The 27,646-nt window shown below is 39.5% G+C and overlaps 1 protein-coding gene across 1 annotated transcript in view; it reads left to right on the top strand.

Moving 5' to 3' along the window:
• itfg1 (integrin alpha FG-GAP repeat containing 1) overlaps nucleotides 1-27,646 on the top strand; it is a 147,800-nt gene that overhangs the window by 41,134 nt on the left and 79,020 nt on the right. Inside the window, exons 9-10 of the mRNA XM_073464857.1 lie at nucleotides 8,266-8,360; nucleotides 21,986-22,137. Coding sequence (XP_073320958.1) covers nucleotides 8,266-8,360; nucleotides 21,986-22,137 — 247 coding nt within the window. The remainder of the gene's footprint in view (nucleotides 1-8,265; nucleotides 8,361-21,985; nucleotides 22,138-27,646) is intronic.

The following is a 27,646-nucleotide window of genomic DNA, read 5'->3' as shown; positions in this document are numbered from 1 at the left end:
CATTCAAAATACTTCCAAGTCAAATGCGAGTGCTATTTTGAGTTACCTACAGTATTTGTGCCCACTTGATGAAAACCTTTGCTGCTTTCTTTCTTTCTTTCTTTCTTTTAAAAGACTATTATTTTTGTCTTTTTCTTCTTTCTTTTTTTGGCCTTCTGTTTTTCTAATTGGCCCATAAACAAACAACTTTCCTCTCTCTCTTTTTTCAAAAATCACTCCTTTTCGCTGACCAATGTCATCTTTAATTTGTCTTGCCTTTCAGCTGAACCAGTCTGGCCTGTGTCACCAACCCTGGGTTTAGTGCTGTATGTGTGGCAACTTTTAATCTAAAAACAATGAGATTTATTATTAAGTACTGCTTTCAGTCTGAATAAGAGATTGTTGTAAATTCTAATTGAATTGCACAATCACAGATCGCAGATACTGGCCTTCCACAGAGCACACATGCCAACAAGATGAATGCATTAAACACCAAACAGTAACAATGAAAATTCATCTGCCTGAGTAGTGTCCATATGGCTAAACTGGAGGTGTATGTGTGCATTTATCCATTCAGGTGTGTGTGTGTGTGTGTGTATGTTCATGGATGCATACGGGAACCTGTCCACACGCCAGTGTTTGTGTGTGAGCAGTTCTTTTTCCGGCACTAGACTCTTAATAGATGCACAGCATATGCCAGACAAAACAGGCCCATCTGCCTTATCACTGAGGTAATTGCATTTTTCAAAGTGACAGCGGTCGATGCATAATTCATCATTAGGTAAAGCACAACGAAGTCCCACAGCCAAGTATGTCAGTGAGCTACACTGCAGGTAGGATGGAGGGAGGCTGCTCGGCGACCAGCAGCTCACGAAGATATGGAGATTTAGCAGACAGCGAGATAGGAATGTGTTTGGAAGTGATATTTAAAATTGGAGCGGCTGTCATCATGCTCTGTGTGTATGTCAGTGTGAGAGTGAGTATGTGCGTGTGTGTGTACGTGCAGGTAAGTCAGCATGTTAACAGGACAGCCTATTTCTCTCAGCTCTCCCCTCAGGCGTTCCTTCTCCACTCATCTTATTATATTGTGTTACATCCACCTGTCCTCCTCTCCCTCTTTTCTGCCTCATTCTCTCCTCAACCACTGTGTACCTTTCACGCATTTTTTCCCTTATTTCCCATTGTATTTTTTCTCTTTCACTGGCTGTCTTGTCATGTTTTCAACCAGTGCTTTCTTACTCACTTTGCTTTTTCAGTCCAGCATTCTTCGTCAGTTTCTCTCTCAGTCTCAGTATTCCTGCAGAAATGGGTGTAAAACAGACATACTGGAGTGTTCCTCAGCAAGTTAAGATCAGACTCAGATGTTTAAGCAGTATCACATAAAAGCAGCCATCTGCATTTGTTAAAGACATCCCTCCAGACCATATTAATGAAGTAAAAATGCGGCAATGGGAAAAATAAAATCTCTTAATCAAACACCATTTTGTGATATCCCTCACATTCAGAAATATTCCAATCCATATGCAAATGATTGAGTCTCCTGGGTTTATAGTTTCCAAGTTCAGATATTAATTTGCACATTTTAATATGCAATTTGATGCAAATTGCAAAATACATCCGACACAAAAGTGTCCTTCATTGAAGGTAAAACCTCCATCTTCCTCTTATTACAATGTCTGCTGTGCAGTAATTATGCATAAGTAGTGCTCTCAATTATAAGGACCAACCCACAGTGATCTACACATTTATTAGCACTTTATTTTGAATTAGTATTTAAGTATTATCGCATTGTGTTATTTAAAGGGAAATCCACACTGCCATTCTGTGTTTGCACCCACTATAACGATACAGCAGAGGTTTTCAAACTGTGAGGCGCAAATGTCCTGGGTGCTTCAGGACAGTTGAAGCAGGTGGTGGGAGAAGGAGATGTGAGGCAAGGAACTGCAAGGGTCAGGTGTATGGAGCCTGGAGGGGCTACAGAGAGCATTCATGATTCATTCATAATTCATTCCCACATTTTGATTAATTTGTGGGCACAAGATACAATTCAGGCCGACGTTAGTGTTGCTTTCGTCAACGAAAATTATGACTAAATATCGTCGTCAACGAACCTTTATTACGTGACGGAAACGAGACGCAACGTAAATGGTGGTCATGTGACGAAAACTATAATCAAATATATAATGCAATATTGTTGACAAATAAAAACGGGACTAAATGTGGTTTACAAAATAAAAACTCTGCTAAAATATCTCTTCATTTTCGTTGACCAAAACAAGACAAGACAAAATGTTATAACATTATTTCGTCTCGCTATTATTATTATTTTGCAATATTTCTGTTTCCTGAGTCTCAATTCAGGGGCTGCATCAGGTCGCACTGCGCAGACGCAGGCGACGTCGCTTCCTCAATCCCCACTCGCGCGGCATCATTTAGAAGATGCAGCTGCAGTGGGTTAATGTTAACGACAACTCAAGACACAGTTAAGTCTGAGACAAAGAATTCAGTAGCCTTCTATCTGTTATTTGTTCTTTTCTGTCAACGAATTCCCATCTCATTATATCTCCCTAAGGTCCAAACCATTTGTAGTGTTATATCTTGTAATAGTTTTTATGATGCAAAATCTGACTTCAGTTTACAAGCAATACAAGTCAGACACACACATTTTATTTGCACTTTTTTATTATGTTATTGTAGCTCGAGCATTCAAGCACCTTGTTTCTCTTTAAGTTAAACTTGAATGTAATGTCAATTTTTTCTGGCATTGTCATTTGAAGCTATTTTATTTATTTATTTTATTTAAATTTGTGTGTGTGTAGCTACTTCTTACATGTTTGGTAGATAAAATAAATATGTTGTAAATTCAAATCAGAGCATCTTCCGTGTCTGGAATTGAATGTATTCTTGAATCTATGAGGTAACAATAATATAATAATAAGATAACCTTGTTTGACTTGTGAAATGGGTGACTTAAAGAAAATTTTGGTTTTGTCTATTCTATACTAGGTACTTGTACTATATTAACTGGGTTAAATAGAATTGCATTACTAAAAAGAGACTAAAGTACAATTTTCATTGACTAAAACTAGACTTAAATGTCATCAGTTTTCGTCGACTAAAACTAGACGAAAATAGTCATGGATAATTCTGACTAAAATAAGACTAAAATGCTCAGACTTTCAGTCGACTGAAACTTGACTAGACTAAAAAGAGAATAAACGTGACTAAAACTAATAAAAACTAAAATGACAATTTGACACAAAGACTAGACTAAAACTAAAATTAAAACAGGCCGCCAAAAACAACATTAGTTTTAGTAAATTTGTTCACGTAAGTGTAAAGCCAGCACAATGGGATACGTCTATCATTTTTCCAACCTACCTTAGAGGAAACCAAGCCCACTTCCGTATGATAAAAGCCTCAAAGGCATATGTTAGCTACAGTAGCATGATAAATAGGGATGGTGGCCTGAATTTGATGAATTTACTGTTTATCACACCACAAATGAGATGAGACTTAGATTGGAATCGTAATACATGCCAGTGTTCTTGGTGCCAGGCCTTATTGTAGAAAGACTAGGGCTGTCAAAGTTAATGCAATAATAACGCCTTAACGCAAATTCCTCTTAACTGCGTACATTTTTTGTGGATGGCAGGCAGAAACAAACCTCCTTGAGCAGAAATGGATAAAGAAAAGGCTCTTTTGAATGGCAAGTTCAGCTTCAAAGCCCTACCAGATGGTTCCCTTGACAAGAACATATGTAGAACATGCATATAAAGATGCATGCATTGTTCTAAAACCAACTGGAAGATGATTTGGCATGCTTACCAACACGGTCAGCAGTTGGGAGCTGCAGCAGTTGCTGTAACACATGGAGGCAATTAAGGTACTGTAAAAACCCTTAGTACCCGATTTCTGCAACTTCTGTCACTACTTGTATATTCATGAACATACTTTATCCCTGACGCTCCACTTAGACTCAAGAATAACACTTTTGGGGACATACTAAATTGTATTTAAACCTTAAATGAGCAGGATTGATTCAGTGTAAGTGGGTTCCTAGAGAAGAGTTTTAGAGACATATGGGAGAGATTTAAAAAAAATAGTATGCCCTTCATCAGTTTCAAATTTTCAAGTGAATCCATTTTAAAGAACTCTTGTATTTAAATAACTCTGGGCTTGTGGAGGCATAAATAATGTGTCTGGTGGCAGAATTCTGAAGTTGAAAATTGTTTTTTATGTGTTAATGTCAGCTTTCCTTTATTCTTTTCCGTTTTTTATTTTTTATGACTCATTGGTCCTCCCCAAGGACAAGACCTAAGTCATGTCACACACATGCCTCCCATGACTTAGGTCTTGTCCCCAAGGACAAGACCTAAGTCATGTCACACACATGCCTCCCAATCTATTACACCTATAGCACGCATAATTGCAGAAAGCTCATATACTGACAGTACCACAGACAGACCTCAGTCAGATCACGGGTTTGTAATGACACTCCGGCTTCTGGCAGCTTCCCCCCATGTGCGTTTGCATATTATGATTTGCATTGTTTTCGGTGCTGCGTTGTACTCTATGAATGCCAATGTGTCACAATGCATATTTGCAGTTCTCTCTCGTAGTCTCTCTATCGCTTGTGTTGTTTTCTTTACCCATTTTCTCCTCTGTTTTCTCTCCATTCCTCTGCCCCGTCCTTCCCCAGGCCTCCCCTCTCTTCACCGCCCTCTCCTCGTTTCAACCCCTACCTGCAGTTTCCTCCCTCTGCAAGTTTCTCAGCCAATCTCCATCACACCACGCATCGTCGGCAGGAGGGAGAGAGAAATGGCGGGAGGGAGGGAAGGAGGGAGGGAGAGAATGATGGTGAATAAAGAGGAGGAGGGATGGACGGAGAAACAGAGGCATTACGACTGAGAAGGGAATAATAGAAGGAGGGAGATAGAGTGACTGACAGAGAAGTGAGCTAGAAGAGGAGGAAAAGAGGGGAGGAGGGTGAGACGGGAGACGGATGGAGGAGAGCATAACGGGACTAAAAGAGAGACAGATGAATAGGTAGATGAAAGAAGGTATTGATGGAAGAAAGGACAGGTGGGATAGAGGGTGTGTGTGTGTATGCATCCGTGTGTGTGGCAGAACTGACAGTAAGCATTGGAGACAGAATGCCAAGTAACAACCTCTGTAGGACTGAATTAGCACTCATTCGGTGTCTCTCTACGTCTGCCTGTTTCTTTGATTCTCTCCCTACAGTATCTCATCAGCATCTACACAGCTCTGTCTCTATCTACACTCCAAAAAATACTCAAATGGTGCAGTAGACTCACTCATATTCAGTATTTCGGTTTGTTTTCATCACACCCACACTAATGCAGTTAATTAGTATGCCAATGACTGTTTATGTTTCCAACTATTACAACATTTTCTGCGCAAGATATTTGCAGCACTCCTGCAGCCTCTGTCTGAATGTGTACTAACTGATGTGCTGAGAACAAAGACAGGAGATTGCAAAATTGTGTTGAAACAAATTTAAGTATTGTGCTCCCAGAAAGTTGGAGAAGTTTTGGGAGGATTTTTAAAGAGGACATATTATACTAATTTTCAGGTTCATACTTTTATTTGGGGGTCCTAGTAAAATAGGTTTACATACTTTAATCTTCAAACAACATATTGTTTTTTCATATGGTGCATTGCTGCAGCACCCCTTTTTACAGTGCTTTGAATGTGCCGTTTTTGCTACAGAGTGAGAGATCAAGAGTTGCACATGCACATTACTTAATGGGCAGGATGTAGCCAATCAGAGGCAGAGTAGCCAGCCATTGCAAAGACCATTTTTGACTGTTGCTCAGACAATGTTAACAGTCTATAGACATCCGACTTCACCTCTGAAAAGTTAAAGTGGTAATTTGTAATTTCAGTACACTAAATCATTTGTTAATGAATCAAACAACAACAAATATTATTATTGCAACCAAAGTGCAACATTGGATGTACATGTCATTTCATTACTTTGTGTCACCTTTAAATAATGTAAAAAAAAAACACTTTAAAATGGACAAAATGAATGTATTGCAGTGTACCTTCTAAAGGCGTTTACTTAATTCAGACCCCACCATTACTCTTTCTCTTTGTCTCTGTTCATACTGCAAAAGAAATCGTACCATATTACACTGTCAGTGGGAACAATTTCTGATATTGTTTAAGTATGATATCATGGTTTATCTTTAATGAAACATGATAAATATCTTCCTGATATTGGAAAATGTATATTTTATCCTATTTATTGGTGAAATTATAAATAGAGCCAGTAATATTAAGCTAAATTGCTTTCATTGACTTAACGAGCACAGCATTTACTGTACACAATCAGACACATTAGGTGACAGTCGTAGTTGTATTGCAGCATTGTGTTGTCACACTCATGACGTCAAACTGCTGCACCTGGGTAGAGCCACGCAGTGCAGACTAGAGAGCCAAACATAACATTGCTGGTGTGGACATTTATTTACATATTACACATTCAGGAGAACATTCAGGACAATATCATTGTAATTTCCAATACATGTCCTGCAAGGGTTCCAGGAGGAGAGAAAAGTCTACAGGTTTTCAACAATACAAATCTTATTGGAATATTAAATAATCCAATTTTGCTCCCTGCGTCTTAGCCTTTCTTACTCTATGGCGTGCATACACTACAGGTTATTAACTTTTTTTTTTTAAATACTAAAATGAGAAATGATTAGTTATCTTATCAGCACCAACCATGAGAAACAGATAATAATCGTTAACTGCTATTGGCCGTAAAACCCAGTATCATGCATCCCTATTTGTCTTCACATGTTCAGTAATGTTTCTGTCCACTTTTTTTAGAATTATAAATGTGTGTTTTCAACAAATTCCTCTAACTTAACAAATATAATCACCTTGTCGATCACAGACAGTTTAACATTCTTATATGATTTTAGATATGTAACAGTACAGTAAAATCCTTACTATCTTTTGTAGTGTATCTCCTTATCTCGCTCACTTTTTCTCCCCTTCTTCCTCAGTTGCCCCTGACAGCCATATCCAGTTTCTCCTCCTCCCCTGCTTTGTACTGTCATTCATCATCATTGTCATTCAGTTTTCCCCTTCCACATGGCACAACATCTGTTTGGGAGTGTTGCACTTGCCCTGTTGAAAGGGATTCAGACAAACAGTACGATGAGAAGCCTGGAAGCAGTTTCACCTCTTTATGTCTGGTGTCAATTTCCGTGCCAACAGCTGAACACAGAAAACATGTGTGTACTGTCTTTGTAAACTAGCCAAAAAACTTCAAAAGCTGTGCTGTTTCATGCTATTATTTTTTTACACATAGAGACCTTTCTTACAGACTTGTCATAGCTGGAAAAGCCCAGGTGCAAGAAATAACAATAACTATGGCCTGACTGAATTCTTTTGTATTACTTTTGCATAAAAACAGTTTAACAAATACCAGAATAGATGTCAATTAATTTTCTGTTGATTAAGTGATGAAATCATCATTTTAGCTCAAGTCAAACTCTAAATTATGAATGTAAATGTAAAATGAATTGCGGTTTTACATCATATGGCATACACTGGCATTTGACAAGCTTCTGATATTTTCAAAGTGCATTTAATTTTGAGCAGTTGTTCTCTCCACACCATCATTTGTAACACACACACACACACACTGCCACATGCATAGGGATTTTATTATTCTCTAGTATGTGCTTTCACATGGGCCTCAAATACCGTGGTGGATGTGTGCACTACTATGCAGGGATTGTTTTGTCATGTTAAGTGTGTGTGTGTGTGTGTTTGTGTTATCTGAAAGTGAGTCTGGTGGACTGAAGTGTTGTGCTTTGAAGAGCTGTTTTGATTTGGGAGACTCTGTCCCTGTTTGTACATTAGACAAAGCCTGCATGGCAATATGATAATAATAATTAATAGCGATGAAAATCAGTGGAGAAAATGATCCTTCAAGTCAGCTGATATCATTAAAAGGCATCAAAGAGACGAGTGCTGCTTGGATGTGTGTTTGCTCGTAGGAAACAAGCAGGTGTTCCTGTGATCCGGCTCACATGTGGGGGAAAGAAAAACAGCACCATTTTCTTTTGTTGCCAGAAACTGCGCTGCGCTCAAAGTTGCCTCCAGAACAAATCCGAGGCATTCTGATGGGATGGAAATATTAAAATAGTACAGTTTTAGAAAACAAAGGATCATGGTTCAAGCTGCTTCTATCCAACATTGTAGCTTCGCAATTTTAATTCTCTCTGTTTCTGTTTCTGGCAGATGGTGATGGCTACCAGGACCACCTCCTCCCTGTGTGTGTGGATGATGCTTGTCTACGCAGTGCTATCTACCTGGCCAAGTCAGGCTCAAAGGAGGTACATAATACACACACATGACCCTATGACACTTGATGAATTGATTTTCCATTCAGTCAACTACTTTTTGGGATTTAGTACTCTTCTTCTTAGCCTTTACTTTTCTACTCTACCATTCTTTATAACACCACTCTGCTTTCTGTACTCATCTTCTGCTCAAATCTGTCAGACACCACTTTAGTCGTTGTTACACTTTTCTTCTGATTTGCTCCAATGTATGTTAAAAGCACACTTCGTATAGTAAAGACTTTAGCTAATAAAAAATGTATGTCCTCATTCAGTATCTCACTCATTCATCCCTTAAGCAAAACTCTAACTTACAAACAGAGATTTAATGAAATACTATTTAGTCACAAGATATTTGATTTAGGAAGATCTACAGTATAAAAACTTGTGTTTGAGCTGAGGAACCGGGCGCCCCAGAGAGACGTGTTGAGGATAGAAAATTAAAATTTTTAATTTATGTGCAGTATTTACTGTTGCATACTGTGACTGTGTTTATATAGAAGGTTGATACTGATATGTGAGGGGAAGATGAAATGCGAGTCTGTGCTATAGAGATGCAACAGCCAGATGATTAATGAACTAGTCAATCGACAGAAAATTAACTATGCTGCCCAGCCAAAAAAAAGTCAGACGCTCTAATATTTCGCTGGCCGTGGCATCGTTTGGATGATGTTGATGTCTCAACATTTATTTCCAGCCAGAGTTGCATAAATGTTTCGCCAAGATCTTGTATTGACGATGGGAGAGTCGCGCTTCTTAAATGTAAAACTTTCATAACATTACTCTCATTACATAGAGTAAAAAGCAATGAATAGCTAAGAGGTAATTGTTCACTGTGTACACCGCCATACTGCTGTGATATGGCATTGGCCAATGGCTTGGTGAATCTTGTCTGAGTTTCTGACTTGGAGTTCCATCTTGGATGACTATTCCACTTGCTTGAGATTGTTTTTTCCTTGTATAAGGGAATGCAGCATTAAAGAAGAAATGGTTGAAAAGAAACTGCAGTCTTCCTTGTCACACTTATTGGACCCTACCATCCACCCTTACTTCTTCTCCAAGATTTATTTGCAGCCGTATAAAAACGTCACGCTACTCCTGCCTTTAATAGTTAGGGAGGATGGTTATTGCTGCCATGACCAAAACAGGGTCACTTTTCAGCAGATTATTTATTTGTTTATGCATGTTTTATAGTCGTGAGAACATGTTCTGTATGGCTTCGCTCCTCTCTGTATGGCTCCATTGTAGTGTCAGAGCTCCTGTTTTTTAGCACACTGGCTGTCTATTTCAAGAAGACATTAAACACGTGGCTCACTGGGGGGGGGGCGCTCTCGCTTAGAAAGACATAGGACATCTAATGGGTGTCATTCTGTTTGCAAAGCCCTGCAAGATGGAAGTAATAGATGAACACACACATTCAGTCCTGTCCGATTAACATTCACTTAGAAAAGTGAATATATTTACACAGACATGTTTACTCACAGTTGTTCTTACACTAACATGAACACACACCACCGCCACCACCACCACCTACGTACCATCTTGTATGAGTCTTTTCAGTTGCATCCTACCATTTGGCAGGAGACTCCACTCCTTTTTCTTGCTTCCTCTGCTGCCAGAGAACTAGCTTCCACTTTTTATTTTCAGTCCAAAATAGAAATATTACAGGCTTATCTGCATGTCCGCCCCCACACACATGCACAAAAAAGACACACACACGGAGACTCACTGATGCACGCTCCCTGTGGTCATGCCTTCTTTTGTTTGCCTGTCAGCAGCAAAAAAAAAAGGGAGATTGAAGAGAGAAGTAAAAGGAGGAGTGTTGAAGGAAGGGGAGGGGAGGCAGAGAGAGGAGGTCTTATCTGCACTGATGGATGAAGTGAACACATGTTGTGTTCTTTGTCACTGTGTGTTTGAGAGACAGTCGTCACTGCCACAGAGAGAGACAGGAGGAGAGGGAAGGATGGGTGGGTGTAGTGTGAAGGTAACCAGGCTCTCTAATCTTCTGTGTTTTCTTGGAGTCATGATAATAATATGTAAACGGACCGATCACCTTTTTCACAAACGTGCAGTCTGTATGTTTATCCACATCACGGTTTTGATCACATCAATTCAGTATTAATTGTGGCGTAAACACTCCCAGCGCCGTAGTTATTCTTGATCTTACACCAGGTGTATACCGTAGGGGTGTGTGCATGTGGCTCCATTACAGTAGAGCAGCTAGTCAGCAGATGTCTCCTCTAGGGCTAGCGGCCCACAGAGAAAATGGGGGGAGTGATGGAGAAAACAGAAGCGGGAAGAAGGGATGAGGGGAGACAAATGGAAATAAAAGAGAGCTTGATGTAGGAAAGGAGAGATATGGAAAAATAGTGGAAGGGCAGGAGAAGGAGGAGGTGGAGGGGAAGGAAAAAGCTCTTTCTGTTGTCCCTTCAGAGGGAATAAGGGTGGGAAAAGCAGAAAAGAGGAATGGAGAGCGAATAAGACAAGTGATATGTACACAGGCAAAGACATGATGATGCCTTCAGGTGTGCATAGAGTCCTGCTGAGTAGAAACGAGTATGTGTCGGTAGTTCGTCTCCGAATAGCAATTCAATCCTTCTGTCCTGCAGTCTGAGCCTGAGCTCTGCCTCTGCAGCACCTCTGCAGCAGCTCCAGGCCGTCAGTTCACCATATTGGAGGAAACCACAGGGGGCTTCAACAATCTCTCTGCTTCAGTCGCTGCCCTAACAGACACACACTGATCAAGCCTTATTCTACTGTGGACCTCCCTTTTTGTGCTTCCACATTCCATTACACAATTGGAAATTACTGCAGAGAATAATGTAATTGTATGTCAAGCCCAGTGGATCACACAGGTGGTATCGGTTTGATTATTATGTAATATTAATTGAATAATTATTTTTCATGTATGTCTTTTGTTTTATGTATTCTTTTATAATTGTGCCTTAAACACACAGCCAGTACACAGTATCTGTCCTGTGCGAGTACGTTAACTTGGGGATGGGATGAAAAGTTAATATAAGTAGATGCTTGAAATCTGGTTTTATTTTGGTTTTATTTTTTATTGTTGTTTTCCCTTGTTTATGAATGCTTTGGTTTTAGATTTGCTATCTTGTTATCATATGTACTAAGGCTGCAACTTTGGGCTCTGTTAAATTGTGTTGAACATTTTTCACAATTTTTGACATTTTATAGACGAAATGGTCAATCGACAGATTAATTGATAATGAAAATAATCGTTTGTTGGTGCCTTAATAGGTACATGTTATTGTATTTGCTATGATTTAGTTTTAATCATTTTTCTTAAGGAAATTAAATAATACTTTTTTAAAAATGACAATGAAAAAGTATGATTTAAAAAAAAAAAAAACATTGTATGTCAAGCGAATGGTAACAATCTACTGTATTTTAATTTGCTGGATGGAAAGACCTCCTGAACATCAGTGAACACTTCTGCAAGAATGAGCATTTGTAGTGAAAGAACTGCAGTGGGGCGTAGACACTGAGTGCAGGCTGACACAGCGTTCTCCCACACTGCTCATCTAGCATCAATGAGTGAGTGACCCCAAACGGCAACTGTTTGGCCACAGTTCACATCCCCTGGCTCTGTGGCAAGAAGAAACAGTCAGGAATTGATTTGCTTTGGGGATATTGCTCTTGTTCTTCTGTGCCAACTAATGTTGACTGTATTTTATGACAAAATTCAAGAAATCCCAAACTAAAGCCTTACTATCACTGCAAGACCTCATAATGTAAATTTTAACAACAGCACTTTTACCATTCATTTTGCCAAAGGGAAGATGACATGACCACAAGTCTATATCACTGTATTTTCAAATCTCAACAGTATTTATCTGTAGAAAACCCAAAGGATATTTACCTGAGTACAATAGTCGGTGTACCACAGGGCTTGTCTATCAAGTACATTTTCATCAAGCAGCAACTGACATACATACAGGGGAGGATCACGGAGCAGAAGGAGCTTTTGTGTAACGTTAACAACAGAGCCAGCTGAGCTGCGTTGCAGTATTAAGTTCCACAAAGTACAAGGTTTCCCTTATCTTACCTACTCTGGTTATTTAATTGGCTTCAAACAGGCACAAGACACAGAATTTCAGACTGTCTGTTAAAACTAAATACTTGTGCATTGCTCTGGCATTCTACAAAAGACACTAGCCATATCAGCAACAGTTCGTGCTAGATTCAACAGGTCAACCTGCACAATACACAGTAACCTATAGCAATAGTAAAACTTTGAGATTCCAAGTTTGAACTCTGTAACAATCCTCGCTTGCATTTGAGTTTTGAAGCACATCCTGCGTTTTAAGTTGTTGGCCCTCGTTGAGAAATCAGTCCAATGTAATATGGTTGGTTGTGGGAACATTTCCATCGAAAATAAAGTTAATCCACTGGGTCGTCGCTTCCCTCGGATGGGGAGAGTAGATGAAGACATATTGGTTCTTGCACACAACAGAGGAGAAATTGGGGTGCCTTTTTTGCACCTTTCACATGTTTGTGTTACTGAAGTTGGCTTGGCGAGGAACACAGTAGTTACTGGATGTAACTTCAGTTCTATGAGTATGCATGCAGCCCTCTAACTGCAAGTTATCACAGCCACAATAAAGCACATTATTTTTAATATGCTAAAACCTTTTAGGTTGACATGGCAGAACATGACACCAGTGATGGTGATGAAACCGATATACCACCCACCCCTAGTTGTGCCCTATGTTTAGATTATTCATTGAACAAATATCAGGGTGCAAATGTTTTTTCCATTGGCCAAATGGCTAGTCAATCTTAAAATTTTACCAGCTACTTGCACATTTTCTTGAATTTGGCTCCTCTGAAATGTGGTTTGGTATCTTTTTATATGAACTGAGCAACAAACTTTCCCCCGTATAAAACAGATTATGTATTGAGTTACCGAATTCTGTAATGATTAATTGAGCGTGCATGTTTTTTGTTTGCACATTTCTTTCTCTTATAAAAACTTCCCATTTACACACATGCAAAACACACATTCCACCCCCATGAAGACCTTGCCAGCTGCCTACTGTTGCTGCCCAGACAGTGTAAGGGCAGCCAGTGTGAGTCAGACAGCCTCCTCCTGGTCATCCCAGTCAGCTGGTTAGTCAGTGGTCAAAGAGGTGACACTGGCAGCAGGTAGCAGCGTCTCCACCCTGCTCAGCTGACACAAAGACATATGGTCTCGCTCCCTCTCTGGCTCTGACTCTGACTGTTTTTTTCTGGGACACACTATGACCTGATTTACACCTGCTGGTGAAAAAAAAATGTCTGTATCTGGGTATTCTGGATAGGGACATGTTGGTGCAAGATGTATTGGTATACATAGTGAGATAATGCAGTTGTCATTACCACAGATGAAAGCACCATGTAATAGCTCAGAATGTTTTGAAGGTAAGAAATATGTCATGTAGAAACAACAGCACCACAGGTAGAGAAGTCATCACAGTGAGTTGTAGCATCATCACTCTACAATAACAACACTTCTGTTGACCTTCACACCATCACCTCCCCAGCTGCACTGCATGTAGGTGGAGAAGAGTGGATTTAGAGTAGATTACATTTCCATTAAAGCACTAAGTGTATACAACATTAGCTGGGGAACCCACCTTTTCTTTATGCATGGCATGCTTAAGATAAGGTCCATGTAAAGTACAAGGTAAATTGCTTGTCATTTTTTAGACATAATGCATCCTTTAAATGGCAGGAAACAGGCTGCACTTTTGACTTTAGACCATCTTTTTGTTGGTCTATGGTGCAGTCACTTTCTGCTGCCTTAAGATAGCAATCCACCAGAAGTGCGTCTGACCACAACTCATTTTAAGACCAACACACCCATGGGCACACAGGTGGGCACAAGTCCATTTTCTGTCTACACAACATGGGCGCTGGCCATGAAAATGACAACTGCGTCAGTCTGACACTAGCAATGACACTTGCGCTGTGCTGTGCACCAATTTCCGCCAAGCGTAAAATGGAGCCCTTAATCTCACATTCTATGTTTTCAATTCCATTCAATTCAATTCAAAACACTTTATTTGTCACCGAGGGGCAATTTAAAAGGCATGAGGAGCAGCATCATTAAAAAAGGACAAACAGAATATCAACAACATAAAATCATCTAAAGTGCTATAGTCAGTATTTTCAGTGACCGTCACAGTCAAAGAGCTCTGTGCTTCATGGTAAAGTGCTGTGTACTGTGTGCATTCAGTCAGTTGAGGGGGCAGTGATGTTGGGACAGGGAGGGGTCAGAGTTCAGGAGCTGAGTTGTACTCTCATATCAGGTTTTGGCAGAGATGAAGACTTGAGTCACTGTGACTTGGCACTGTTTCAATGACTTGCAACTTGACAGAAAATAAATTACTTGAGACTTGACTTGGACTTTGAAGTTAAAGACTTGATGCTTGAATGGAGTCATGATGGCTCAAATGACTTGTCTGTCTTCATTTTATGTTTTGAGTTTCGTTTTTACTTTTTTGTCTGTCAGTATTTCACTGTTTAAAAGTGATGGGGAGGGATTCTTTTTTTTAGATTGAGAAGAAATTAATAATTAAATAAGCTTTTCTAAAGATTTTTTATTATATGTACTTCATTGAATACTAATAAATACAATACAAATGCAATTCTTTTGATTGGAAGTGACTTTACTTTGGACTTCACTTGCCTAAACCAAGGATTAAACATGACTTGACACAGCCTGTGACTTGACATGCCCCTGAAAAAAAAAAGACTTGGGACTTGTTTCTTGTTTGGACCAAAAGGGTTAGTCACATGTCTGCATTTGGGTACATGAACTTAATGACTCCAAAAAAAACAGCATTTTTTGGATATTTCCCTGCCCCAACACACCTGACTCAAATGATCAGCTTGTCATAAAGCTTGACGGAAGCCTGGTAACGACCAGTTTATTTGAATCAACTGTGTTGAGGCAGGGAAACATCCAAAACATGCAGAGCAGGGGGCCCCCAGGACCGGGATTGGAAAACACTATCTTAACCTTTGGAATAACCTTTTGCTATTTTGATTTGCCATTTCAAAAAATGTTTAAAAAAGCTGTTCCACTGGCCCTTGGTATGTTAGGATGCGTACTGACAGAAAAAAATCAGTACCTTTCATTGAAAATACTTTAGTAAAAGATTGTGTGCTTGTGAATTATATTTTGGAGTAAAATCATAACATACATGTAGACCCATAGTCAATGTCACAATCATACAATTGCCCATGATTATTGTAATACTTGGCCGAACGTATACTTTACTCTGTTTAAGTCATGAGCTCTTCTCGCCCACTCCTCCGCTGTTCAGTCCCATGCTGTCTTTTTAGTGCCAGCTCTAATATGATAAGTATTACAGTCATTATATCGTTTGGATCATAAAAGCCTTTGCTTCATTACACGGCTGTTTTTTTCTTTTCTTTTTTTAACATTTTATTGCCGTGCTAGTGCTTAGTGCTGTGACATCGACAGCCTCGTTGTCTGTCGATGTCACAGCACCTCCCCACATCACCCTGTAAAACCCCCACCACCACCTACCATCCCCACCGCAGGCCGCCCACATTTTAATTTCTTGGCCTAATGAAGCGGGAGCTCTCTCCGCCAAGTTGAATCAATGGGAGTCTGCAAGCATGCCGTCGCTTTTTCACTGTAGTCATCAGCAAAGCCAGGAGAGCGATTTTATGTCAAGGGGTCTGTGTTTGTGCCCCTCATGTTTTTTTGTGTGTGTTTCTATATGCGTGCTTTTGTGTGTGTGTGTGTGTGTGTGTGTGTGTGTGTGTGTGTGTGTGTGTGTGTGTGTGTGTGTGTGTGTGTGTGTGTGTGTGTGTGTGTGTGTGTGTGTGTGTGTGTGTGTGTGTGTGTGCGCGGCGTGCCTTACACGGTCTGTCTTTCCCGCTGTTTGATAAAAAGCCATTTGTATGCGGGATCCTTCCCTTCACTACCATTAAAGGTATCAGATTACCTCACAAGCACAAATCCCATCATCGTCTTCATCTCCATTAACTAGGTCATTTGGATCTCTGCACACACCAACTCACACTCAATTTGGTGTTAATATGTTGACATTTGAACCAGCGAATGTCAGTGTTGAGTTATTTAGACTTAGGAGCTGTTTGACTGGAAGGACGTTAGGCCACAGATTAATCTATAGAGACACACACTTGACATTATTCAAATTCTCTTCTATATTTAGTGATTAAATGTCAAAACCTCCACAGTCCCGACAAAGGAGTAACTGCCTCATGATTTATTTAAGCTGCTCCTCTGTCAGGTTGGCTATTCATTGTAGCTTCTCAGATAAAAAATTATAAGATTGGATTAGAGACCTTTAATATCCTCACTGAGGCCCATATGATTTCCCTCACAACCCACACACAAATCTGCTGAGCAATAAAAAACAAACACAGGGCAAACTCTGTCTGATCTTACTGAAGTGCTGTATTGAAAATGTAAATGCTGATTGAAGAAGACTGATCTCAAGACTTCCACTTTGCCGTTGCGCTTTGTGATATCGTCTGCTAATTTACCACAATTAGTTCTTGCATCATCTGCTTTTGTTCTGCCAAATGTTCACACAATATGATCATCACATATCCGTGTCATTAGGTAATGTTTGAGAGACACAATCAAGCTTTATGCCAGGAAACTATAAAATGTTTAAATTACTGTGATAAAAAATCAGTTAAATTTGATTTTGAGTTTAATTAATTACTAATATGACAGGCTTAATCTTGAACTCCTGCTTGATTGAGCCATCCCTCTGTTATGTTATATGTTTGATTGAATGTATGCACACAAGCACAACAGTTTGCATATGCGTGTATTTTTGATCTCATCATTTCTAGTGTTTGTTTTTTTCTGAAGATTTCTTTATTGTTCTTTTTTTTGCCATCCTTTCCCTTCAACCTCTGCTATTCTCCCAAGCTGTCTTTAGTTTATGAACATTTATTTATAAATTAAAATGTCATCTCTACCTTAATCAACAGCTCATATGCCATCATATATCCTGCAGATCCGTGTCTTTAACCCAATGCATGAGAAACACTCAGCGTTTTTGTGTGTTGGCATTTTTGCGGTGTTGACTCGATGCTGTTGGTATTCTCTGTTCAGTTCCTCTCTCCTCCTCTAATCAGCGTTAGAAAAGAAGTAACAGACAGTGCACTGATTGCCTCAGGGCTAACAGCAGCACAGTGGTCTGCTGATAAGGCTGGCGGCCAGCAAAGGCCTCACTCTGTCCTGAGAGAGAAAGGCATGGTAATGCTGAGCACAGACCAAAGGACTGCACCATAAAAGATAACTCACCTGTGAATTAATGTGCCTTGCGGACTGAAGAGCAAAAAGAAAATTGCAGACGTAGTTGCCATTTGAAAATCTGGTCACCGGCTCTCAGAATAACTTCTGACATCGGAAACTAATGTGTAGTTAATGCTCATTAGATCAACATCTTTCCCCATTTCAAGCCTGGGCATCTTGAATGGCAAGTGTATTCTTACATATAGCTTTTTACCTTCAGTATATAATGGAATTTTAATTGAAGCCAAATGTCATGTTGATTATAAAGCAGTACAGAGCAGCATGGAAGCCAGTAACAATGTTAAGGTGGTTACTTTTCTTATATCTTTTACCCTAGTCTCTGTGTCAAACTGAACATCGACTAACCTATCTTCCAAGTGCTGCTTCAACAGACCTAACTTCAACACGCGTCACAGCGTCGCTACAAAAAAGAGATGAAAATTAGTGTGTCCACCCAGGTAGCAGAACCTTTGAGAAAATTTGAATGATTGACAATAACATGTTTGACACTGGCATTTTCAACAGGGAAATAATGGTACCACATTTGTAAATGTGTCCCAGTCTGCATCTTTGTGTGGGACAGTGTACCATTATGGACGTCCCTGTCTAGCATTGTGTTTACTGGCCACAAATGGGCTGGAAGCATCCTCTCTGGTCCTCACTCTCACTCTTCACTTCTCTCTGCCAGCCACAGCACAGTGGTCATTTCCAGCACTCCCATCCACTCTGGATGGCAGTAATCATAGCCAAGCTTTACACCCATATGGCAGGCCATCAGCCTCTTAAACCGCATTGCAACATCACTCAACGGTCATTTAATGAGAGCTTGACTCAGCAGCGTTATAATAAAGGTCCGAGCTCACTCTCATGCTCTGAAAAATATTCAGAAATCTTGGTTTATCATTTCCCTGCTTTTATGAGACCATTTGTATGTAGAAGAACATGATCTTGATCGTCCTCAACTCACTTCGGCCTACTCTAAGTTACTCCATGTCGAAACCTAAGGACCTTAACTGCCATATTTGTGTCGTAACTCCCTTAGTGAAAAGTGAAAACTTGGTTAGAGTTTGATTCTATTTTTATTTCACATTTTAATGTAATATTCAAAAGCCCTGTCCTTCAAAATAAAATAGTAGAAAAAGTTTTTGTGCTTGCCTAAAGGGTAAAATATGTTAAATTCATGGGATTAGCTTTTGCATAGGATCAACAAATATTAGACTTATAAACAAATGCAAATGAAATAATGGATAAGGATCTCAATTCAAATGATGAATGTGAATAAGAAAGGCAGAAGTGATGTTTTCTCATATATTTTTATTGTATTGTATTACAACATATCACAGGGAGCTGAATGAAAGCTGTTGAATTGTTGTGGTCTCATCACATATGGTCATGTCCCAAAATGTCTTGTGGTTTGGGTTTGAATACGATGCTCATTTAAGGTTTTTCAAAGTTTTCATAAGCAATGGTCAACCAGAAATCATAAGTGCTTTTAAATTGAAAAAGTCTTAGTTTGCCATTACTTTGGATGGGCGTTCAAACACTAATTTGGACATCAAATTACCATGGCAACGGTAGAAGCTTCGTGCATTTAGGCTTAGCCCTTGTAAAGGTTATTTTAAGTTATTATATACCAACCATATCATTAACATGGCCTTCCACCATGTCTGCCACCCCTACAAACAGGCACCAGTGTTTACCTCTACATCAGTACCTGTGTTCACATCGTGTGCACAGCTGGTTTGGAGAAAATTTAAATTGTTGACATCACAGCTTGTGTGATAAATATTAAACTAATTGGTAATTGGCTGCAGTTGTCTTTCTCAGACATGCTGGTCATATTAAGAGCTATTAGTGGCAGTTCTGGTGAGTGTCTCTCTGGTGACTCTCCTCTGCACCTGCTCTCTCTGTTAAACAGTAATGAATAGTTTAAAGCTCCAGCATCTGGCCCCACACACACACACACACACTCACACATAGAAATGAATCCAAACTGGTTATTTGGCTTAGTTTTTAGTCTCACAATTTATTTTTTCAGTGGCCAGGTAATAGGGACACCTAGCTAAAAGCAAGTCTTCGAACATTTACCTTTGTGAAGGGAGGATTTATTGCAGGACTGTGGTATTAGGCTGTATTAGATTTAGCTAGGTAACTGGCCAATCAGTGCATTTGACACGTGTGGCAAGACCTGGCATGTAATTAGACTGTCTCAGAGTATTAATGACTGTAATATTCGATTCATAAGTTGCACCAGACAGAACAATTCATGTACTGAGCTGAACACCCTGTACTTATTACATGCAACTCATGAATTGCTGTGAATTGTGTTAGGGTTAGGATTAGGGTTGATAATGCTCTCTCTCGGTCTCTCTGTCTCCCTCTCCCTTGTAACACCTCCCTGTTTTGTATTATATGTAATTCACAGGAGTCCACTGGTTAACAATTCATTGTGAGGACACTAATGTAAGCAGGGAGACCAGTCACTGGTTGGGACTCCATAAAATGAATTCCCTGGGAATAGATGGGCTGTTACAATAAACCTTTCTCCAGCAGAATGAAATGCAATAGCTCATTTTTCTGTTGCATTCACCAGCACCTGGTGGAATCGTATTGTCTGGAGAAAAAGATGTTATAACATAAATGGAGAGTCTAGGCTTAAACCAGTGCTATTATGTTGGCAGAGTGATGCTGCTGCTAAGTGAAGTTGCATTCAGAGGTGATAAGGGTCTCTCTGGTGTGCTGTTTGTGTTTATGCAGTGTGCTATGTGTTCCTCTGTAGTTTGACTGTTTCCTTCCGACTACATCAGTCAGTAGCGGTATTACAGCAAGGCCCCCTTCAGGGCCTTATTACCTTGACATTTGAAATCGTCAAGATCAGGGAAAGGTGCCTCATTTGTGTATGGTTAACAGTGTGGGAAGGCTTCTTCAGTACCTGCATCTGATATGTAAAGAGAATGGCATTAAATGCAAGAGTGCAGACTACAAGCTCTGTAGTTTATCAGGCCAAATGACAATTTATAATGTATTTGAAATTTGTCTTTTATCTTATATTTAGTAACTTGTTTCCCTTTATATTTTGCTTTGTTTTGGTACAGTATCCCCACACAGGAAAGAAGTTGTTAAATTGAGGATTTACAAGTCACTTCTAGCAGTTTAAGTCATTTGCTTTTTACTTCCCAAGTAAATCCTTTTCTTGTGAAAGCTTACTTACTGAAGGAGTCTTAGTTTGCACTCAGGGTAATCTTGATGGATTTAAAGTAGAGAGATTGCTATTAGGTGGGCAATTTGATTGGACTTAAATCATATAATTGTTTGACTTAAGAGTTAACTTCATTTCACTTTCATTTTCTGTGCTAAAAGTGCTCCTAAAACTAGCCAGTGGGAGACCATTATGAGGAGTATTATTGGAGTGCTCTTACTGCACTGAAAAGGGTTGCTGTGATTGTTGTTTGTAATGTAAGTCCCCTGCACTGCTGCTCTTAGTCCACTGAGGCAAACATTTGTTATTAGTTTAAAACGGTTATTTTTTAGCTCGTCATTGCACAACTTGGATTCACTTGGTGTAATTACCATTACCATTACAATGAACAATTGTTATCAGTGCCTTTGATGAATGCATGGAACCAGTGGTATTTCAGTATGAAATAATGAGCATGATGACACCTGAATACCATATTGTAGGTTGTAATTCACCCAAACTGGACTGTGATCTGCACATGCTCACTTTTGGCTACCTATTGTCTTCCACTCTTCCACTGAACAACAAGTTTGTTGTTGGTTGCTTACATTGGTGAATAATACACTACACTTAGAATTAGCTCTACAAGTGCTTAATTGCTTCAACATAGCCATTGTGAATAAGCAATTCTTTGTTGTCCTTTGCACTTTGTATCTATTGTGTTTTGTCTGTGTCTACCTGCTCAGAGATGCCGGATGGAATATACAGTAGAGAAAAGAAAAACATGCATTACTATGCTGGTGTGAAAACCACATTGTAGCCAACGATCAGTGCAAACACAAGGTTTTAACAAGAGTTTAATGGCCTAGGTAAAACAAAAAATAGATAAACATAGAACTATTATGTACTTACAGGTAGTTGAAATGTGAGTTTTCTTCATACTAATTGAGTAATGCACCTTAGTTCACCTTGTTTTGTAGCTACAGCAAAGTAAAAAAAAAAGTGCAGTGCTTATATAAAGTTCCTTATTCTTTGCCATCCTCCTTTCCTCTTTTATTTTGCTATAGTTGTGCCCAGTGTTGTATTGATTAACTCTGAATGATGTGTATTTTTCTGATGTTGTTGCAGTGGGTATCAGTGCTGTCAGATTTCCAGCGGAGGGAAACAGTTTGGAGCTTTATGCCAGGAAAACCCAGCCAACCCCTGGCCCTGCACCTCGGGGACTACAACCTGGACGGCTTCCCTGATGCCCTGGTGGTCCTTCGCAACACCAGTGGCAGGTAGGAGAACAAATACACACTCTCGCCTACAGTCCAATTAATGACATTTAGTCTCAGGGACCTTTTAAATGAGGACATGTTTGCCGGTCAGGTGTTCTGAAGAAAAAGTCCTTTTTAAGAGTAAGATATTTAGATAACGTTTTTGATAATGTCTAGTAGATGAATGAGATACTGCTGAAATTAAACTAATCCCTACTTGGCAGTGGTCCTTTGGAATCCTTTCAAGTAGGTCCCTGAACCCCACTCCAACTAATCGTTTCAGTACTATGCTTCACTTCATGAGCCGTCAGTGCAGAGGCAAACAGCTTTAGTGTGTCTACATCCAGGGGCTGCATATGTAGCTCACAGCTCTGCACAAATTGCGTGTTAGTCAAAGAGTCGATGTCATGAGAATCATAGATTTCATGCAAATGCATATCCTCTCAATTCTGATGAACACTCACTTCATTTGTTCTCGACATTCAAATTTGTCATGTAACATTCCCCATTTTGATGAGATTATACTAACTATAGTATGCCAGCGGAACACAAAGTGAAATTGATTGGAACCTAATAACTCAAGATGCATATTTAAAAGGCTTATGTAAATCTGTTTAGCTTTCAAACCTATAAATGTTGGGTTTTTTTTAAGATGCCGCATGGAGGATGGATTTACTCATTAAATAACTGTGAAATTACTGTACTTGCGTTGACATGGCCTCATGCTGGGAAAAGAGAACGTCTTCACATTGGTGCACCAACAGTAGTCCCATTGATGTGTTATGTTTCAGTTCACAGTTAGGCTCATGTTTTTGCAAACTAAAAGCTATTAACTGATCAGATCAAACAAAGTCAAGCAGGAACGTTGAAATGTAATCATTTTCTTTGTAAAAATTCAACTAGTTTGGGGTGTACATTTTAAAACTGATACAATGATTTTAAGATTACATACTTCTGAAGAACAGCTCTCATTATCATACCCAAAGAACAGCAATATATCCAAAGTAGAGTTTTCAAAAGTAGTTAAATCTTCTCATTAATAAGTCATAAGATATCAGCTGAAGCATAAATTAGGCATAAATTAATGTGATTGCAGACATTTTGACATTCATGAAACAGTGCAAAACTGTCCTTGGCTGCAGGGTGTAGAGTTTTAAAATGATTTGCACTGAGCAATAGGAATACATGACATTGTACTATAATAAAGTAGTGATTACCATCCAGTTTATGAAAGTACAGACTGGGAGAGAGGACGGCTAGGGTGAGTGTGTTCTTCAGCTTACAGTCATGCCGACTGATAAGCCATCCCTTTAAAAATCACTACAGCATGTGCTCGAACGTAAGCACCATGGACACCAGGATGTGGATGTGTGTGTTTGTTGAAGGACCTATGTGGATTATCTGGCCTCAGAGATGGAGATAAGATAACTGAAGAGGTCAGGGCTGGGATTGTCTATGCATACTGATTGTCCTGTGTGTGTGTGTGTGTGTGTGTGTGTGTGTGTGTGTGTGTGTGTGTGTGTGTGTGTGTGTGTGTGTGTGTGTGTGTGTGTGTGTGTGTGTGTGTGTGTGTGTGTGTGTGTGTGTGTGTGTGCGTTTTTCTTCTTTCTTCTTTCTTGTTTGTTTGAGTGCTTGTTGTGTCAGAAATAGTAAGATGTTGGGTAAGAGCTTCAAAAGACTCACACACACGTATATTTGAAGCCTACTTTCTGTCCAGGCTCGATATAATCACCAGTAAGTCCTGTCAGGCTTAACTCTTTGCAGTCACCCTCATCTAGAAGTGACTTCTGTCTCACCAACTCTAATCACACAAGCTATAGCTTCTCTCCTTGTCTCCTCCGTTCATCCATTTCTTTCTCATTTAAAGCCCGAGCATTGTAATCCCATCCAACTCACACAGTAACATTTTAAACCACATCATCAGCATATAGAGGATGGAGATGGAAAGAGGTCAGGGTGATAAGAAAGAAAGAATAGTTTAAAGGTTGGAGAAGTCTGAAGATGTCTTCTGGTTTGAATCCCTGAACCTGTAAAAGCAAGACTTCTCATAATTTCCACTGAATTACCCCAGAGCAAGGCACATAAACCTTGCACATAAAGGCACATAAATTTAGTAGTGCTCCCAGAAGCCAATACATAAATTCATTGTAATTCTGGTCTGCATTCCTTCTATTCAGTAAAGGCACAAGGTTTCAGCGGTCATCTTGAGTGATAGGGTGTGCTTGTTTTTGTTTTTGCCCCGACATTTTATCAAATGCATCATCTGCTTTGGATTCAGCGGCTTTCTGCGGTGTATCCTGCATTGGGCATCGCTTCGTCTCTAATTTCCTTCTAACCAAATGTTCTCTGCTTACCAAATATTTGTACAGCCCACAGCTGATCTATTTTAACTCCCACACCCTCTCCATCCCTCTCTTTCTTTCTCTTGCTTCCCTCTCTGCCACCCTCTCTTCATCTCTTCTTCTTCTTCTCCCTTCCAAGTGGATATTTATAGCTGCTTTTCACATAAAAGTCCTGCCAGTCCGCCTCAGTCCTCCTCCCAACAAAATGAACACAGATCTAAGTGTTCAAAATAGGAAAACGGAACGAGTGGAGGGTGTGAGGTGAGAGTAATCGGGTGGAATCAATTGAACAATGAGCTGACGGAGGGAACGGTAGGAATAAATAGAGTTGGGAGGTCTTTTATGAATGCAGGAGGTCATTTTGTGGGAGAGCTCAGGTTTGTTTGGCACAACTTTACAAAATGCACGTACGCAATTTCTGCTGCTAGGGGTCTCTCAATCAAAATAAAACAAAAGACATAAGAAGTGTGGGATGAAAATGTTTTTCTTCATTGTCAAGCGACCACCATTGCTGAAGAAAATCTTATATGAAGTGATTCAGGCTGAAATTTAATGTGTTAAACTTGATTAGTCCTGATAGCTGACTTACTTCCTCACTGTCTGACTCTCTTCCAGAAGTTATACAAAAAAGGCAACCAAATGATAGGTACTGTTACCTTGGATACAGTTTCAGATCTCTCTGGCTTTGAAATTTGTTGGAAAGGTTTAGTAAGCACACAACTCAGAAAAATATATAAAACATGTTGTTTTAGACATTGAAAATGCAGAATCTGACATATCTTTAAATAAGATGTGTGGCATGTGCATGATGCTGCTGTAGTTGAAGATGTGATAATATAATTGTGTCAACCATCTGTCCAATTTCTGCTAATTGGGTCTGGCTGTGGAGGCAAGCTAAAACAAAAAGTCCAGACATCCTTCTTCACAGTCGCAACCTCCAGCCCTTTTTGGGCGCTACTCAAGTGTTTAAAGGGCACATGAACAGCGTGTTCTTGGTCTGCCTAGGGTCCACTCCCAGTGCCCTCAGCACACTACAGGGAGGCGTTCAGGAGCCATCATCAGATGTTCACCCTGTCTGTAAGAATGATCTGAGACATCCTGCAAAGGAAGCTCATTTTCAGCTTTGTGATCTCATTCTTTCAGTCACTACACCATAGGAGAACATTGGAAAGTAGGTTGACTTGTAAATTGAAAGTTCAATCTCAACCTCCACTACAAGTCAGTGATGCTCTGTCTTACCTGTTCATTCATTCAGTGGACCATAATTTCAGGTTCCAACATAGTGTGGACTTGGTCCAGCAAATGATGGAAGAACCCACTAATCCTTAAGGAGAAGAGTATTTTGTCTTTAGTCACTGCTGTTAGTGACAGTGATTGCAGTGTCAGTTTTGATGCACAAATTATCAGTTTTATTTTTAGTGTGTATTTACATACAAGTATACGTTTCTCCCGGCAGAATTGGAATATAATATTCATAATTATTCATAGTAATTAAAACATTTGTTTTCATCAATGTATAATCTCCTAAAACTCCTAAAAGAATCATCTTGTTTTAGTTGCCTCAGAATGAGCCTTTTATATCTACATAATCTGCCATGCTGCATCCTCATGGTTCTACAGTAACCCAGAAGGGACAAACCAAACACTGTCTCCAGAGAGGCCTATTTTTTGCACTATAACAGCCACTGTAGTGGAGGATGAGATGAGGGGTATTCAGTTGATTGCAATCTGCAACCACATCATTAGATGTCACTAAATCCTACACACTGGACCTTTAACTTGGAATTTCTATTGATTACATTTGAAGTTTTCATTTCTGTAAGTGGCACACTGTCACTCTAACTACCCAGCTTTTCCTTCTGTTAAATAATTGCTGTTGTTGCTGTCAGACGGGTCTATCACATCTCTTAATGATGTGTGACATTAACTGTACTGTAAGCTGGCGTACTATTGGATGCTATCAGTCAGCAGTTAGTAATATTAATACATACAGTTTTTTTCTTATCTGAAGTTATAGATTATGTCACTGACATTAAACTGTTAAGCTGTTACACTGTTCTTGTAAACATGTAAATACGCAGGTCTATTTAACAGACACGTTAGGGGAATAGATCATCTATTTACAGACTGTTTGGAAACAGTCATTAACAACTACAAGACAGATTTAGGGTGTGTGTGCATGTGTGTGCCAGTGTGTTTGTGTCCACATGTGTTTATGTTTTCATGTTTGTCCAGTGTGTAATTGCCAGCAGCAGCTCCTAAAACTACACTCCTCAGGGTCCACATTATATCCAGGTCACAGGACAGACGGTCCCTCCAGACTCTCTGTCTGTCTCTCTCTTCCTCTGTCTTGCACACACACGCTTACATGCTCACACAGATCAACATTGTTAAACCACAACAAAGAATACAAGGCTGTTGCACCCCGCTGAAAGGAGATCCTGTAGGTGTTTTAGTGTTTGCACAAAGCGAGCAGTTGGGATTTTGGGGAGACAAAAGGCGACACAATGAAAGAGGCTAAGATACAGACACGCACAAAAAGAAAAGCAATGTGAAACTAGAGAAGGAGAGATTTTTCTTCCCTTTTGTTATTTCAGTGGCAGAAACTTTCGGCAGGAAGTCTGATGATAAAGTGTAGTTCTTTCAGGTGCAGATGTCACAGCATGAAACTGCACAGCATACACTCTTGTACCGTGTATCACATTCTTATCTCTCTCCCTGCAGGCTGAATATTCATGTTCTTCTTTGCCAGTTTTATTTTCCCTACTGCCTCCTATTAAATAAAACAGATTTTATGGCCTTAGTACTTAGTTGAAGTTTGCCATACACAAACGGAGCAATGTCATTTATGCTATTCAGTAGGTTGCAGATGCCACATTTGACATCAAGAAAGCTGGCGAAAGGTACTGAAATCTTCATCCAGGAAGGCTGCATTTATGCAACAATTGTGATTCCACTTATTTAGTTAAATACCCATTTTGTATTGTTGATCATTAATCACAGATACTATTAAAAACATCTCAATACAATTATCATATATTCCTAATCTTTCAATTAAATCTCAATCTAAAATTGTCCAGCAACCGAAGATGACATCGCAGCTACATCTTGCAGAACATCACATTTAACATTCATTTCAATAAAATTGGATGATGGAAATGGAAATAGTATTTTTAATATTAAATTAG

This window comes from Pagrus major, chromosome 4 (assembly GCF_040436345.1).
Source record: "Pagrus major chromosome 4, Pma_NU_1.0".
Taxonomy (NCBI): Eukaryota; Metazoa; Chordata; class Actinopteri; order Spariformes; family Sparidae; genus Pagrus; species Pagrus major.
This window is presented reverse-complemented; position numbering and strand designations above follow the sequence as displayed.